General features: G+C 42.7%; 2 protein-coding genes and 1 non-coding gene across 3 annotated transcripts; 1 reads left to right on the top strand and 2 right to left on the bottom strand.

Annotated features, from left to right (window-relative positions):
* Nucleotides 1-1,113: 1,113 nt before the first annotated feature.
* Nucleotides 1,114-10,418, bottom strand: rpl24 (ribosomal protein L24). The gene is made up of 6 exons (XM_047370569.1): nt 10,335-10,418; nt 10,133-10,208; nt 9,446-9,556; nt 3,751-3,887; nt 3,029-3,092; nt 1,114-1,245 (listed from the first exon to the last, which is right to left on the bottom strand). The coding sequence occupies exons 1-6, from the start codon at nt 10,337-10,339 to the stop codon at nt 1,165-1,167; spliced, it is 474 nt and encodes a 157-aa protein (XP_047226525.1). The 5' UTR covers nt 10,340-10,418; the 3' UTR covers nt 1,114-1,164.
* Nucleotides 8,303-8,483, bottom strand: LOC124872006. The gene has a single exon (XR_007039179.1). It is a non-coding gene; the product is annotated as a small nucleolar RNA SNORA23 (small nucleolar RNA).
* Nucleotides 10,419-10,756: 338 nt separating the features above from the next.
* cep97 (centrosomal protein 97) lies at nt 10,757-16,233 on the top strand. The gene is made up of 11 exons (XM_047370535.1): nt 10,757-10,921; nt 11,324-11,466; nt 11,766-11,924; nt 12,016-12,117; nt 12,222-12,335; nt 12,428-12,594; nt 12,687-12,851; nt 13,207-13,385; nt 13,507-14,143; nt 14,242-14,317; nt 15,278-16,233. Exons 1-11 carry the CDS (start codon nt 10,885-10,887, stop codon nt 15,761-15,763), a joined length of 2,265 nt encoding a protein of 754 aa, XP_047226491.1. The 5' UTR covers nt 10,757-10,884; the 3' UTR covers nt 15,764-16,233.
* The last annotated feature ends 445 nt before the right edge of the window (nt 16,234-16,678 follow it).

Raw genomic sequence — 16,678 nt, 5'->3', positions numbered from 1 at the left:
CTGGCATTTTGGCATTTCCTTCTCCCCAGTCTTCCTCCAGACTCTGGCACCTTGATTTCTGAATGACATGCAGAATTTGCTTTCATCTGAAAAAAGTACTTTGGACCACTGAGCAACAGTCCAGTGCTACTTCTCTGTAGCCCAGGTCAGGCGCTTCTGCCGCTGTTTCTGGTTCAAAAGTGGCTTGACCTGGGGAATGCGGCACCTGTAGCCCATTTCCTGCACACGCCTGTGCACGGTGGCTCTGGATGTTTCTACTCCAGACTCAGTCCACTGCTTCCGCAGGTCCCCCAAGGTCTGGAATCGGCCCTTCTCCACAATCTTCCTCAGGGTCCGGTCACCTCTTCTCGTTGTGCAGCGTTTTCTGACACACTTTTTCCTTCCCACAGACTTCCCACTGAGGTGCCTTGATACAGCACTCTGGGAACAGCCTATTCGTTCAGAAATGTCTTTCTGTGTCTTACCCTCTTGCTTGAGGGTGTCAATAGTGGCCCTCTGGACAGCAGTCAGGTCGGCAGTCTTACCCATGATTGGGGTTTTGAGTGATGAACCAGGCTGGGAGTTTTAAAGGCCTCAGGAATCTTTTGCAGGTGTTTAGAGTTAACTAGTTGATTCAGATGATTAGGTTCATAGCTCGTTTAGAGACCCTTTTAATGATATGCTAATTTTGTGAGATAGGAATTTTGGGTTTTCATGAGCTGTATGCCAAAATCATCCGTATTAAGACAATGAAAGACCTGAAATATTTCAGTTAGTGTGCAATGAATCTAAAATATATGAATGTTAAATTTTCATCATGACATTATGGAAAATAATGAACTTTATCACAATATGCTAATATTTTGAGAAGGACCAGTACATCCCACATTAGGAATAATGACTATTTTTAACATACATGGCCTCAACAGTTCCCTCTCAAGTAGAAATACTGCTTTAAAATGGAACATGTCATCTCAAACTAACCTGTGTAATGAACCATTTTTCTCAGGATAAACAGTATCTTAGAATAATACACAAACATCAATGAGACCAGAAACAAAATAAACCGGATCAGAGCGTTGTCTTGTTCTCAATGTAGTATCTTCAAAAATAAAAATAATCCAAAGTCGCACATGAGGTTTAACCACAAAACTTTATTCACAAGCAGTAATGGTGAGTCCAGGTTTAGCGTTTTCCTCCAACACGGGGTGCGCTGATCTTCATGGGCTTGGCGATCTTGGGTTTCTGAGCTGTCTTAGCAGAAGTCTACAAAAATAGAAACACCGTGAATTTATTTAGAAGCTAAAGCTGGAACTGACTCTCACCTCAAAATCCCAAATTCACACTGAGTAACTACATTGCTCAAAAAAATAAAGGGAACACTCAAATAAGGGGGCGCGGTGCTGATGGTGTAGGGGTTAAGCGCGCAACCATATGCAGAGGCTCCAGTTGTCAAAGCGGCCGTCCCGGGTTTGAGTCCCGGCGACATTTGCCGAATGTCTCCCCCTCTCTTTACCCCTCTTTCCTGTCTGCCTACTGACAAAAAATGAAAGGCCACTAGAGCCGAAAAAATATCTTTAAAAAAATAAATAACTAAAACATCCTAGATCTGAATGAATGAAATATTCTCATTGGATACTTTGTTCTGTACAAAGTTGAATGTGTTGACAACAAAATCACACAAAAATCATCAATTGAAATCAAATTTATTAACCAATGGAGGCCTGGATTTGGAGCCACACACAAACTTAAAGTGGAAAAACACACTACAGGCTGATCCAACTTTGATGTAATGTCCTTAAAACAAGTCAAAATGAGGCTCAGTATTGTGTGTGGCCTCCACGTTCCTGTATGACCTCCCTACAATGCCTGGACATGCTCCTGATGAGACTGAGGATGGTCTCCTGAGGGATCTCCTCCCAGACCTGGACTAAAGCATCCACCAACTCCTGGACAGTCTGTGGTGCAACGTGACGTTGGTGGATGGAGCGAGACATGATGTCCCAGATGTGCTCAATCGGATTCAGGTCAGGGGAACGGGTTGGCCAGTCCATAGCTTCAATGTCTTCATCTTGCAGGAACTGCTGACACACTCCAGCCACATGAGGTCTAGCATTGTCCTGCATTAGGAGGAACCCAGGGCCAACCTCATGCTGAAGGATGTTGCAGGCAGCAGATCGCTCTCCACGGTGTCTCCAGACTCTGTCACATCTGTCACATGTGCTCAGTGTGAACCTGCTTTCATCTGTGAAGAGCACAGGGCACCAGTGGTGAATTTGCCAATCCTGGCGTTCTCTGGCAAATGCCAAGCGTCTTACACGTTGTTGGGCTGTGAGCACAACCCCCATTTGTGGACGTCGGGCCCTCATACCATCCTCATGGAGTCGGTTTCTAACCGTTTGTGCAGACACATGCACATTTGTGGCCTGCTGGAGGTCATTTTTCAGGGCTCTGGCAGTGCTCCTCCTGTTCCTCCTTGCACAAAGGTGGAGGTAGCGGTCCTGCTGCTAGGTTGTTGCCCTCCTACGGCCTCCTCCATGTCTCCTGTTGTACTGGCCTGTCTCCTGGTAGCGCCTCCAGGCTCTGGACACTACGCTGACAGACACAGCAAACCTTCTTGCCACAGCTCACATTGATGTGCCATCCTGGATGAGCTGCACTACCTGAGCCACTTGTGTGGGTTGTAGAGTCCGTCTCATGCTACCACGAGTGTGAAAGCACCACCAACATTCAAAAGTGACCAAAACATCAGCCAGAAAGCAAAGGTACTGAGAAGTGGTCTGTGGTCCCCACCTGCAGAACCACTCCTTTATTGAGTGTCTTGATAATCACCAAAGATTTCCCCCTGTTGTCTATTTCATTTGAACAACAACATGTGAAATTGATGTCAATCAGTGTTGCTTCCTAAGTGGACAGTTTCATTTCACAGAAGTTTGATTTATTTGGAGTTATATTGTGTTAAGTGTTCCCTTTATTTTTTTTGAGCAGTGTATAAACTTACATCTACTTCTCCAAGTACTGAAGTTTGGGTTATAATCACATATCTCACCTTTGCACTTGCCGTAGCAGGCTTCTTGGCTGCCTGCTTTGCCTTCTTGGCCTCCTTGGCAGCTCTGAAAGGAAAAGAATGAACAGTTGCTGCTGGGGAAATTTTCTTCAAAATATTGTCATCTTTTAGTGATAATAGTGTGATTTGGTGATGTTTACTAGAACTGTCAAATCAGTTCTAGTAAAGAAATGAACAACAATCAAAGCACTGACGCCTCTTGTTAAACACCAATTGGAACTTATAATATTTAAAGTTGTACAGACAATGTTTACATTCTTCAGCATTTGCTTAAACATGAGACCCATTCGAGGCTGAAGGAAACTTTGGCGTTTACAAACCGTCCTTATAGAAATTATTTGGACTTCTTTTAAATGGGATTAGACTGATAAGATTTTATCTTTGGACGGTCAATATCTTCTCTCCTCACTTTGAATAAACAGATAAGTTGTCCATTAGACCATAAGTGGTGGGTCAAAATAAAAGTGGCTTTCTATTGAGATATTCTTTACTGCAATCCAGAAGGGGACATTTTTCTTGTCTAATCTCTGACAGATCTTAGCAAAAAAAAAAAAAAAAAAAAAAAAAAAAAAGCAAACATTTTTAACTCTTTAAACTGCTGTCACATTTTTATTAGCTAGTATTTCGGCAAAGAAATGAATAGTTTCTTTTGTCCAGGCCACAGTCCTACAAGCCGTTAGGTCTAAAAATGCTTGTCTTCTTACCTGATGGCCTGCTCCCTCTGGGCCTTACGGACCTCAGGTTTCTGGTTCCTCTTGGCCATGATCTCAGCCAGGGAGGCCCCAGTGATGGCCCTCTGGAACTTCACTGCGCGACGGGAACGCTTCTTTGTCACCTCTTCCTGTGAAAGCAGGTAAGATATTTATTGATAACCTGCAGAGTATAATATTTGAAGATACTTTTAAAGATATGAACAAGCCCAACAGCAATGTTTAGGCTAAGGATGGTAATATTTAGTTCTTAAATATATTTTAGGCATCTCTGGCACCATCATCTGTGTCAGGTGTGGGCCTCTACTGCAGTGAGACTACCCAGCAGGCTGAATGAATCACACCTGGAATAGCTAAAAATGTTACACTCCACAGTCCTATCCTTAGGGATATTACTGTGTATAATGATAATGGGATGAGGACGTATTTGCTAAATATTGTGCAGTCCTTGCACAGTCTTCCCTAAAGAGCAAAACGTTACTTGGCTACTAGCAAACAGCTATTTATATCAAAACAAACACAAAAATGTGAATTACAAACACATTTCTAGACCATTTTGAACCCAACGTATGTCTAATCAGTACTTTCCCTTAACAGCTATCCAGACTAAAGGAAAATAGTCATTTTATATAAACCTAACAGCCCTGTGCTGTAGGTCTTGACTAGAGGGGGCCAGCAGGACCACGTCATCTGCAAAAAGAAGAGACGAAATCCTCTGGTCCCCAAACCAGAACCCCTCCGGCCCTTGGCTGCGTCTAGAAATCCTGTCCATAAAAGTTATGAACAGGACCGGTGACAAAGGGCAGCCCTGCCGGAGTCCAACATGCACCGGGAACAGGTCCGACTTAGTGCCGGCAATGCGGACCAAACTCCTGCTCCGCTCGTACAGCGACAGAATGGCCCCTAATAAAGGGCCCCCGATTCCATACTCCTGGAGCACCCCCCACGAGGGACACAGTCGAATGCCTTCTCCAGGTCCACAAAACACATGTGGACCGGTTGGGCAAACTCCCATGAACCCTCGAGCACCCTGTAGAGGGTATAGAGCTGGTCCAGTGTTCCACGGACGGGACGAAAACCACACTGTTCCTCCTGAAGCCGAGGTTCGACTATCAGCCGGACTCTCCTTTCCAATACCCTGGCGTAGGCCTTACCAGGGAGGCTGAGGAGTGTGATCCCCCTGTAATTGGAACACACCCTCCAGTCACTGTTCTTATGAAGGGGGACCACCACCCCAGAGGCACTGTCCCCGACCGCCACGCAATGTTGAAGAGGCGTGTCAACCATGACAGCCCTACAATGTCCAGAGACTTGAGGTACTCAGGGCGTATCTCATCCACCCCCCAAAGCCCTGCCACCGCGGAGCTTTTAAACCACCTCGGGAGGGGCTCGGAGTAGAGCCGCTGCTCCTCCACACCGAGAGGAGCCAGTTGAGGTGGCTCGGGCATATATACCGGATGCCTCCTGGACACCTTCCTCGGGAGGTGTTCCAGGCACGTCCCACCGGGAGGAGGCCCGGAGGACGGCCCAGGACACGCTGGAGGGACTATGTCTCTCGGCTGGCCTGGGAACGCCTTGGGCTCCCCCTGGAGGAACTGGAGGAAGTGTCTGGGGAGAGGGACGTCTGGGCGTCTCTGCTGAGTCTGCTGCCCCCGCGACCCGGTCCCGGATAAGCGGAAAACGACGAGTACGACGACGACTAACAGCCCTGTTTGACCGTAGTAGTTCCAGTCCATTAATCTAAAGCTCATTGCTCTTAATAAGGTAAAAGGGATACTATAGAAGCCTTAACCCTCTGGTGGTCTATAGCAGACAACCTTTAGTTAAGGATGCAGGTGGAAAAAAGACCAAAAGGAGGAACTCTTCACTTTATAAGCAGCAAGTTTACAGAAACATGGATCAAGTGAAGTCTGGTCTGTTTAAACTAATAGAAAACAAATTCTAAGTTTCAACTTTACTGTTTCCTAAGAGCATGAGATCTGACAAGACTGATCAAACATCTGCTGTAGCTGTGGTTATGCTGACCGATTATTTACCATCAGCAGGTGATGGTTTGAAAAACCTGATATAAGCTTGGGCTCTCAGACATAAACAGCACTTAGTCACATTAAAGTGACATTTAAGCACGGAACAAAAACTGAAGTCCAAACTCTCCCCCTTCACTACGATATACAAGACAACACAAAAAAGTAAAAAAAAAAAAAAAAAAAACAACCCATGTATAACTTTGCTATTTTCAGTGACATAACTGCATGGTTCTCTTGTGATTCTCAAACCATAAAAAGCAAACTTAATGTCCAACAACTAAACTAAGCCTGTGGCTCACGTCAAATAGAAACATGCGATTAGATGTATTTCAACACTCGTGTGTGTGTGTTTATAAGGGGTGCACCGATTGCAGTTTTCTGGCCGATCGACAATCTTTAAAAAGCCCGAGCTGCCTATTCGGATTTTGGTTTATTTTGATTTTTTTTTTTTTTAAAATAACTGACACTGTCAGGTGCTAAGGTCACAATACACCTTCAATGTTCAACTTTTATTTAAATGAAGAACATTGAACAATACCCGTGAAACAATACAAATTGTTTTGAATGCACATGAGGTAGTGCTCTCAAATATAAATGAAGTAGATAAGATTGGATTCTCATGCAAGTATCAGCCGATCACCGATCTCCCAAGGGTAAGGAAATCAGGTCTGATCGATCGGTGCACCCCAACTGTTTGTGTGTATAAATATATACAGGTCCTTCTCAAAATATTAGCATATTGTGATAAAGTTCATTATTTTCCATAATGTCATGATGAAAATTTAACATTCATATATTTTAGATTCATTGCACACTAACTGAAATATTTCAGGTCTTTTATTGTCTTAATACAGATGATTTTGGCATACAGCTCATGAAAACCCAAAATTCCTATCTCACAAAATTAGCATATTTCATCCGACCAATAAAAGAAAAGTGTTTTTAATACAAAAAACGTCAACCTTCAAATAATCATGTACAGTTATGCACTCAATACTTGGTTGGGAATCTTTTTGCAGAAATGACTGCTTCAATGCGGCGTGGCATGGAGGCAATCAGCCTGTGGCACTGCTGAGGTCTTATGGAGGCCCAGGATGCTTCGATAGCGGCCTTTAGCTCATCCAGAGTGTTGGGTCTTGAGTCTCTCAACGTTCTCTTCACAATATACCACAGATTCTCTATGGGGTTCAGGTCAGGAGAGTTGGCAGGCCAATTGAGCACATTGATACCATGGTCAGTAAACCATTTACCAGTGGTTTTGGCACTGTGAGCAGGTGCCAGGTCGTGCTGAAAAATGAAATCTTCATCTCCATAAAGCTTTTCAGCAGATGGAAGCATGAAGTGCTCCAAAATCTCCTGATAGCTAGCTGCATTGACCCTGCCCTTGATAAAACACAGTGGACCAACACCAGCAGCTGACACGGCACCCCAGACCATCACTGACTGTGGGTACTTGACACTGGACTTCTGGCAATTTGGCATTTCCTTCTCCCCAGTCTTCCTCCAGACTCTGGCACCTTGATTTCCGAATGACATGCAGAATTTGCTTTCATCCGAAAAAAGTACTTTGGACCACTGAGCAACAGTCCAGTGCTGCTTCTCTGTAGCCCAGGTCAGGCGCTTCTGCCGCTGTTTCTGGTTCAAAAGTGGCTTGACCTCGGGAATGCGGCACCTGTAGCCCATTTCCTGCACACGCCTGTGCACGGTGGCTCTGGATGTTTCTACTCCAGACTCAGTCCACTGCTTCCGCAGGTCCCACAAGGTCTGGAATCGGCCCTTCTCCACAATCTTCCTCAGGGTCCGGTCACCTCTTCTCGTTGTGCAGCGTTTTCTGCCACACTTTTTCCTTCCCACAGACTTCCCACTGAGGTGCCTTGATACAGCACTCTGGGAACAGCCTATTCGTTCAGAAATTTCTTTCTGTGTCTTACCCTCTTGCTTGAGGGTGTCAATAGTGGCCTTCTGGACAGCAGTCAGGTCGGCAGTCTTACCCATGATTGGGGTTTTGAGTGATGAACCAGGCTGGGAGTTTTAAAGGCCTCAGGAATCTTTTGCAGGTGTTTAGAGTTAACTCGTTGATTCAGATGATTAGGTTCATAGCTCGTTTAGAGACCCTTTTAATGATATGCTAATTTTGTGAGATAGGAATTTTGGGTTTTCATGAGCTGTATGCCAAAATCATCCGTATTAAGACAATAAAAGACTTGAAATATTTCAGTTAGTGTGCAATGAATCTAAAATATATGAATGTTAAATTTTCATCATGACATTATGGAAAATAATGAACTTTATCACAATATGCTAATATTTTGAGAAGGGCCTGTAGGTGCTTGACGTGCTACTGAGTGTTCCTCACTCCAAGCACAAAAGACAAATTACTAGTGTTGAAGGAAAAACTATTCTCCATTTGACAATGCAAACACCAATTTTCACATTAAATACCCTGCAGTGTACCTGAGATACTAGACACCACTAGCTAATATATCCGATTACACATCACCGTCATGGGTAAATGAGTGTTTTGTTGGAGAGTTTGGAGGCTGGCCGATGATGAAATGTCTGTGAAGACCTCAAAGACCAGTACTATGATCCCCGATTGTTCTATGGCCGCAGGTGGGGAGTGAGTGCTGTTGCCAGGACTGCAAAACACAGCCCAGCAACAACACATAACACAGACCAACACTGTGCACACCATTCACCCACAGCCAACTGTATATTTGATCAACTTTACCTAGGTTTAAATGTCTGTTTCAAGGTTACAGCTAATAAACGTACGAGAGCAAATACTTGAAATTGTAGAAATACTTCATACAGGGAAACAGCGCATAACCAATGCAGTGGCATATGCAACTAAAATATATCAAATGGTAAATGGCCTGTACTTGTATAGCACTTTCTAGTACAACCCCAAAGCGCTTTACACTACAGTCATCCACCCATTCACACACTGACAGTTTCCCTCACAAAAGGCTGTCATTACCCACTGACATCACTTTTTATTAAAAAGAAGTAGTGAACTGTCAATTACTGCCTGCAAAAAAGCAAAACCAAAAAAAAAAAAAAACTTCAGGCATTGTGGAGGATGCATAACCAATAATGCACTGCAGACAAAAAGCAGGCAGTTATAGTTTGACAGATGTGAAGTCTCGTAATTTTCTCCACCAGTAAAAGGGTCACCTTCTGGTGTTTTACAATGAAATTAGTTGCAACGTCTTATTTTACATTTTCTATGCAGTAAGTCTCGTTGAGACACAAGTGCACATTCGTAAGACCTGGGGTCTCCAACTCACGTCCTTGAGGGCCACTATCCTACAGGTTATAGATACATCCATGACCCAACACCTGTATCAAATAGCTGTACTCCTCCTCAGGGAAATAACTGAAAAGTCCCCTTTAAGCATGCAATATTTTTCTTGTAAAGCTGTGAAAAATTTGGCCGGATTAATATAATGCATCTATCTGAAAAACCTGAAAAAAGGTGTACTAGTGTCAAGTCCTATAGTAATTTAAACTATTAAAAATACCATCATATGTAGTTTTAAATTAACCAAGTATAGAGAAGAAACCTTGTTAGGAATAATTGCTGCCAACAGTGCGAGAATATGCGAACATAAACGCCTCAACATCCAAATCAGGTAGCGCTTGTAAACCCTTATACTTACAGACTGGCCCTTCTTGTGCTTGCGTCTGTACAGCACAGTCCAGTTGATTTGTCTGGGGTTCCTCTTAGATAGAAAGGCAGACTCACACTTGGCGTTCAAAAACTGGAACACCTAACAAAAACAAAACAATTGCTATAAATTAAGTTTGTGTTAGAAATCTGACATTTACTAGTTCAATAAACACGCTCATATGCTGTTGTTACACCAATTAAGCAGGTTATAAATACTACCTTAGATCACAATTGATATAATTAGAATAAATGTCTGTATACTAAATTGTGTAGATATACAGTGCTAATAGGTTGTCATTCAACACCTAACCTAGATAGGACTCAGTTCAACAAGATGTAAAAAAAAAACCTGCAATCAAACTATTACATGAAAATTCAATATAAGCTTGAATTTAACACTGTTTGGCGTTTTTTAAACTATACTATTTTCTAGGTAACAACCTAATGTGGGTAAAAACTTGAAAAGGTTTCAAACTGTTATGTTCCTAGTAGTCCATGATGATGGAAGCTAATGTTAGCAAATTAAACGGCTTTCTGGAGCGTCAAGAGAACATATTGCAGAGACTGAACAGTGACATGCCGAACACGTTACTCCTCGTTTTAAACTGAAGAACATTTACCCCACATAACAGCTACATTTAGAATGAGAAAAGACCGCAATATTTGAAACGGTTACCTTTCCGTCTATCCGGGCGTATCGGCGGCCATGGCCGGGGTATATTTTATACCCGCTAAAACTGCACAACTCGACCCTGAAACCAACAAATACAACACGTCACTGAAGGAAGAGTTGCCAAAATTTCAGTTTATGTTACAACTATCTCAACAATGTTTTTTAAATAGTCAGGATTCCTTTTGATGGTATTCTGTAAACTCACTTCATGATGGCTACGAGAGGGCTCAAAACCGGAAAGAAAGATACCGGAAGCGGAAGCTGATTTATAGGTTATTTAGTTGATATTTAAAATACATACAAAGTAAATGCTATTTTAACGTTTGTTTGTTTGCTTGCTTTTAGTTGTTTAATAAAATATATTGAAACCGTTTTTTGTCAAATCAATAGTTTAGCTAAACTTTACAGGTTGTAAAGGTTGTAAAGGTTATATATATATATATATATATATATATATATATATATATATATATATATATATATATATATTCTTGTTAAAAGTAATAAGTACTTAATCCAATCTTTTTTTTCTCTAATCCCAATTTGGCTGGCGGGACGCGCCAACAACGGCGGACTATCAGAAAATTGTAGTCCTATCGTAGCTGAAATGTAATGTTGGGTAAAGGAAGAGAAAGACACGTCAAACTACGTTTCCCACAAAGCCCTTCATGCCGCAGTTAGACAACCCAAAGATGCTTCTTGTCTTTCCCACTGTAGCTGTTAGCTAAAGCTTAGCATTATCTTGGGCCGGTAGGATGGGTGTATCAGACTTATGGTGTGAAACAAATGCTGGTAAGTGGATAAATAGTAGCTTTTCGTGGAAAAACATATAATTCTGCCTTTTTTAAGACTCCGTGTTTGTCGTATTAGATGACAACCGTTAGCATCCTAATGTTATCAGAAAGCAGTTTTACATATTTCGCTATTGAGTTTAACATATTTCTGAATCAATGCATATTATGTGTAGGTATCCTCATGTATGTGTTGTCAGATTGTAAGAACATGCTAGTATGGTATCCACTTTCTGTCCTTGTTTCGTCCTCTTGATGATAATAAATGGACTATTTAGCGCAGGTAACCTTCTAAACACTAAAGACTCAATGCATTTGTCTGTCAAAGCCTTGTGTCCAATGTAATAAAATAATATTTGTTTGGCTTGTCGGTCTGCTCCGTCATTATCCTTTATCCCCCCAGGACCTGTGGTTGATCTTTCAGCTCGTAGTATGCAGAAGCTGGATCCCAGTTTCACATGCTCCGAGGACACCCACACACTCATCTTGGACCGTAACAACATCATGAAGCTGGACCACCTGGAACGTTGCCCAAGCCTTCAGCAGGTAGTTTTGAGAAAGGCCCAAATTACTCACTAGAAGAGCTGCTATGCTGTATTGAAATTGATTCAAGTATTTTCCAGTTTATTTACCATCCTACTGCATAAAATAACCATCCATCCAGCCAAAATGACATACATTCATGGTGAGGTTTTGTACTTATCCTTAGAATTGGTCAAAACAGAACAGAAAACTCTGCAATTTTGAGTCTAGAAATGTATGCAGTAGCAACCCTGCACTAAATGTTCATAACCTAAACATTTGTTTTGATATCTAATTTGAACTACTTACTTTCTCCTAATCAGCTGTCTGTAGCCAATAACCGATTGGTGAGAATGATGGGGGTGTCCCAGCTCAGAGAGCTGCGAGTCCTTAATCTTCCCAATAACAGCATCGGCTACATTGAAGGGCTGCGAGATGTACCCCATCTGACATGGCTCAACCTGTCAGGGAACAACATTAAGGTAGGGATACTGACTGTATTATAACTAATAAGCCTGAAATGTATCTAATGTAGGGTGATACGTCTTTAACAGACTTCTCCATCTGTCACAGGTCATTGAGCAACTGAACAACTGTGTGTCTCTCCAGCACTTGGATCTGTCTGATAATAACATATCTACCATAGGAGATCTGACTAAACTAATGGCATTAAAGGTTAGCTTTATTGTGTGCTTAAACAGAAACCCCAAACAGGAGTTTTGATGATGCTTGTGTTGGTTTTCTTTTGAAATTTGATCCATTTTCTATCCCCTTTGCAGACACTGTTGCTCCATGGAAACAGCATTACAACACTCCGGGCTGTTCCTGCTCACCTCCCTGCCCATTTATCCATTCTCTCCCTGGCAGAAAATGAGATAAGGGATCTTAATGAAGTAACTATCTCTTATTTTATACTTGCACGATAAGGATCCTAACTGAAATACACAAATGCAGTTTTTCATTGACCATAATGAGTGTTCTTTAGATGTCATACCTGGCCCCTCTTCATGAACTGGAGCAGCTGTCCATCATGTGCAACCCTTGCGTCATGGCTACTCCCTCATTGCCAGGTTTTGATTATCGACCATACATCATGAGTTGGTGTCTAAACCTGAAGGTCCTCGATGGCTACATAGTGACACAAAAAGAAGGGTGAGCCCCTTTGCTGCACTGCTACAGTTTGCTTGAGAAGCTCAATAAGTTTGAATCTGATTTGTGTTTTCTGTATCTGTTAATGATAATAGTCTCAAAGCAGAGTGGCTCTACAGTCAGGGGAAAGGCCGCTCATATCGGCCCGGGCAGCATGTTCAGCTTGTCCAGTACTTAGCCACTGTTTGCCCTCTGACAGCATCGCCTGCCCTGGAGACGGCAGAAGATGCCAAACTGGAGAAGATCCTCAGTAAGCAAAGGTATTGGTGTGAATCGAGCTGTTTTGTTCCCTACCACAAACATGAAATGGAAATTATCACAGTATTCAACACTAATTCTTTGGCCTTAACAAACATTGCCTCACTTTACAATCACAAAATGCAACATATTTTATTGAGATTTTATGTGACAAACCAATAGAAAACGACGCATAAACACATCTGTGAACACTGTTTTGTCAAATCTGGCCTCAGATTCTTAATTGCATTTTAGGCCTGGACTTTGACTGAGGTATAAATATGTTTAAGGGGTATGAATACTTTTGCGAGCCACTGTGTATTATTTCAGCCCACTTCTCTAGCAGTTATTTACCTGAATGCGCTCGATTTGTGTCAGATTCCACCAACGGCAGCTGTTGGAGGAGACACATGGAGGCTGTCCCAGTCCTCCTCGTCCAACTCGGTTGGATGTTGAAAGTCACAGTCCTTCACGCGGAGCTCCACACAGTGGAGCCCCAGAGGTGAAAGAAATCCCCACACCTGTACCAACTGCTGCTCTGTCTGTCCAGGAGAAAGGTGAGAGGGCTACTTCAGCAGTCTGATTTGCAATTGTTCTGGGGTTTTGTTTAAAAGTAGTCATGCTGCTTTGCTTTCCTTTTTGTAAACCTAACTATTAAGCCTTGCTGCTTTTCCATAGAGCCCGTCGTGCAGTTTAACACTTGGGTGAGTTGTGATGCCCCTCATACATCGCTGCCAGTGGTTCGCAGCCCAAAGATTACAGGGGAGCGCATTTATTTGGAAGATGTGCAGACGGATGAGGACAAAATCAACAGCAGCTTGCTTTCCTCCGAATCCACCTTCCTTCCTTTCACATCTGACCTGGAGCCACAAATAGCCCACACTGACAGCGAGGACGAGACCGAGACATTTGAGCCCGATTCTCTGGCTCCAAAGCGACCACCCCAATCCAGAAATCCCAACCCAAATGAGACAGAGTCTTCTCCGACAGATAAGCACCAGAGGAAAACCCGTGAAGAGAACATTGCATCTGTTGCTGCCACAACAGCTGCATCACCGGCCAGAGTTACCATGCCACAAAATGATTCAGAAACACCCTTTGACTTTGGTAAAGATGCCTCAAAGCAGACACGAATGAGCATGTCTGTCAGTGAATTAAATCTGCTAGAGGCTGACAAGGCGGCGATTAAAATACAGTCCTGGTGGAGAGGGCACTACACTCGGTGCTGCCATCCCGCGGCCAGAGAGGTGCGCAGTGAAATCCGCCTGCGGCGAATGCAAGAACACGTCCTCTTCCTGTCTGATAAGCTGGGGACGTAAGTGACTTATCAATATTTCAGATCTATTTTACTTCTGGTTGCGTTTTACCACATGCCAGAAACAACATGTAAAGTTTAAACTGGTGTGTCTGCAGGATGCAGAAGCACTACGAGGAGGAGAGGCTCCAAAGGCTTGCTCAGGAGGAGGCTGTGAAGTTTCTATGGAAAGAGGTTAACACCTACTGTAAAAATGTTGTTTATGATTAATTACCCCTCATTTTGTAAATTTGCTTTTTAACTGTTTGGCATAAATTAAAATAGTCATACATTTCAATTCAAATTCAAAAATACTTTATTAATCCCAAAGGGACATTAAATGTTGTTGTAGCTCATATTATGCAGGTTTCTTCAGAGAGCTGTTGTAGATGCTGATGGATGTGGGCAGGAAGGATCTCCTGTCTGTCTTACAGCAGATCTGAAGAAGCCTCTGACTGAAGACACTGTTGTTGTACGACAGTCTCGTGAACTTGAGGGTTAACTTGGTTGCAGTTCAGTTGCAGTTGTAGAATACTCTTCCCATTTTCAGATGATGGATTGAACGGTGCTCTGTGAGCTGTTAAAAGCTTGGGATGTCGTTTATGACCTATCCCTGCATAAAATATCTTTAATCCTGCCATGTCTGCAGTGTTCCTTGGTCTTCGTGATGCTGTTCATTCACTATTGTTTTCTAACGAACCTCTGGGGCCTTCACAGAACACATGCTTTTATGCTAATATTAAATAATACACAGGAAGCAACTAATTGCACTGGATTTTAGTTAGGGGCATCGGACTAACGTGGTTACATACAAATGTAGACCACAATTTTCAGATTTTTATTGTAAAGAAAATGCAGTACCATGTATCCTTTTTTCCGCTTCAAGATCATACACTACTTTATGGTGGTTTATTACGTAAAACCCAGTGAAATCCATTAAAGTTTGTGATTATAATGTCACCAAGTCCAAAACATTTTTTAGGGGCATAATGACAGACATAATAAATGTATTCTTTTGGGAAACCAAGCCATCTTTTATCAACACAACTTTTCATGGGTGCCCTAATTTTTTGAGTTGTGTTTGCTTTCTGTGGTGTGACTTTTCAGAGGTGCATCCTCATTTTTTTTTTTTTTGCTTGTCCTGTGACCTTATAGCTTCAATCCATGCAGCAGTGGAAACAGTCTGTGGAGAACAAGCTTGCAGCCATCTCGCAGCAAGATCCCCCAGCTACGACCTTTTCTCCCGGGCTTGCCGATGCGGCCCCGCCTGTCGCCTCAAGCACCACAAACCCTCCCATTATCACCGACGTCTCCTTCCCAGACTCTGGGTTTCAATCAACTTCTGATCAGCAAGCAGCGCTGGAGGACAGCTTTCTGAGCAGCGGGACAGCTGACTCTCTGAAGACAGTACGAGCACTGAGCCCTGTTCGGAGCGGCTTCGCTGGTGTGAGCGACGGTGTGGACAGTGCAGACTGCAGCCTGTTGGAGGAATACCTGTCCTCTGTACAGCAGAGAGAGGAGGAGGCTGATGAAGGGAACAGCGATAAAACAGAAACACCACAGCCCTCTCCGAGCAGGACAGCATCAACCATTGATTCCCCCATGCAGAAGGCAGCACAAGCCACTCCATTCTCTGTCTGAGATCCTTCAATCACCCGAAAGTTCAACAGAATGTGTGTAAATAAGCATTTTGTAGGATTCAGACATTTAGTTCCTTAATAAGACTTTCGTTAGGCCTATAAACTCCATTCTTCTTGATTACAAATCAAGCTCACCTTTAACACTCAGAAGAGGCTTGATACACTACCTTACACTCAATGAAAGTCCAGCTATTTTGCACCATTTGTTCTGTTATTACTGATTGATTGAATGTAAATACAGAATTGTTAAAAGCAGTCTTTTAATGTGTACGCAGTTCATCAGTAACTACCGCAAACATGACTATAGGTTACAGTTCCACAACGTACATGTTATTGTAGTTATATCGCATGTCTGATCTGTTACCAACATGGTTTCTGTCAGCTACTGGTTCTGATCAGCTTTATCTGATATTTAAAATAAACCTGCTGTTGTTTTATCTTCAAAACTGAAAATAAATACATGGATATACATTTCTAAACGTGGTGATATTGTAAGCCGAAGGTGATGCAGAAGATCGACACACATCGGTCCCACTTGAATGACGCGCTCTCCTGTCTTTCTCATTTTGGAGACAAACACTCTGCACCTTTGCTTGGAAACCAATTAGTTCGTACCACATGCACCACCAACCAGTGGCTTTGCCCTGCTACAGTCACAGTTTGACTGGGCTTCAAAACAATTCCCTAGTTTCACCAGCAGATTGGTCCCAGAGCCACTTTTTATGCAGTGTTAAAGTGCAGATTATTCAGTAAATGACCGTTTTCCACGTGTTTGTAAGCAAGACCAATTTAAATGAGTCTGTGGAGTACTTCAGACACAGCTGCCCAACCCAGTGAGTAAGTCAGAAAAAAAAAAAAACATGACACAAAAACCGTCTTGAACAGGTGTTGCACCACTGACCCAGGCTAGGAAGCT

Source organism: Girardinichthys multiradiatus, chromosome 7, assembly GCF_021462225.1.
Source record: "Girardinichthys multiradiatus isolate DD_20200921_A chromosome 7, DD_fGirMul_XY1, whole genome shotgun sequence".
NCBI lineage: Eukaryota > Metazoa > Chordata > Actinopteri > Cyprinodontiformes > Goodeidae > Girardinichthys > Girardinichthys multiradiatus.
This window is presented reverse-complemented; position numbering and strand designations above follow the sequence as displayed.

What these genes read in the sequence shown, in the direction of transcription:
- cep97 (XM_047370535.1), top strand. Translation starts at nt 10,885, where the DNA reads ATGGGTGTATCAGACTTATGGTGTGAAACAAATGCTG. An exon ending in ATGGTGTGAAACAAATGCTG is followed by an intron (nt 10,922 to 11,323) that starts GTAAGTGGATAA and finishes TTATCCCCCCAG; the next exon opens with GACCTGTGGTTGATCTTTCA. An exon ending in GTTGCCCAAGCCTTCAGCAG is followed by an intron (nt 11,467 to 11,765) that starts GTAGTTTTGAGA and finishes TCTCCTAATCAG; the next exon opens with CTGTCTGTAGCCAATAACCG.
- rpl24 (XM_047370569.1), bottom strand. An exon ending in ACGCCCGGATAGACGGAAAG is followed by an intron (nt 9,557 to 10,132) that starts GTAACCGTTTCA and finishes TGTTTTTGTTAG; the next exon opens with GTGTTCCAGTTTTTGAACGC. An exon ending in AGCACAAGAAGGGCCAGTCT is followed by an intron (nt 3,888 to 9,445) that starts GTAAGTATAAGG and finishes CTGCTTTCACAG; the next exon opens with GAAGAGGTGACAAAGAAGCG.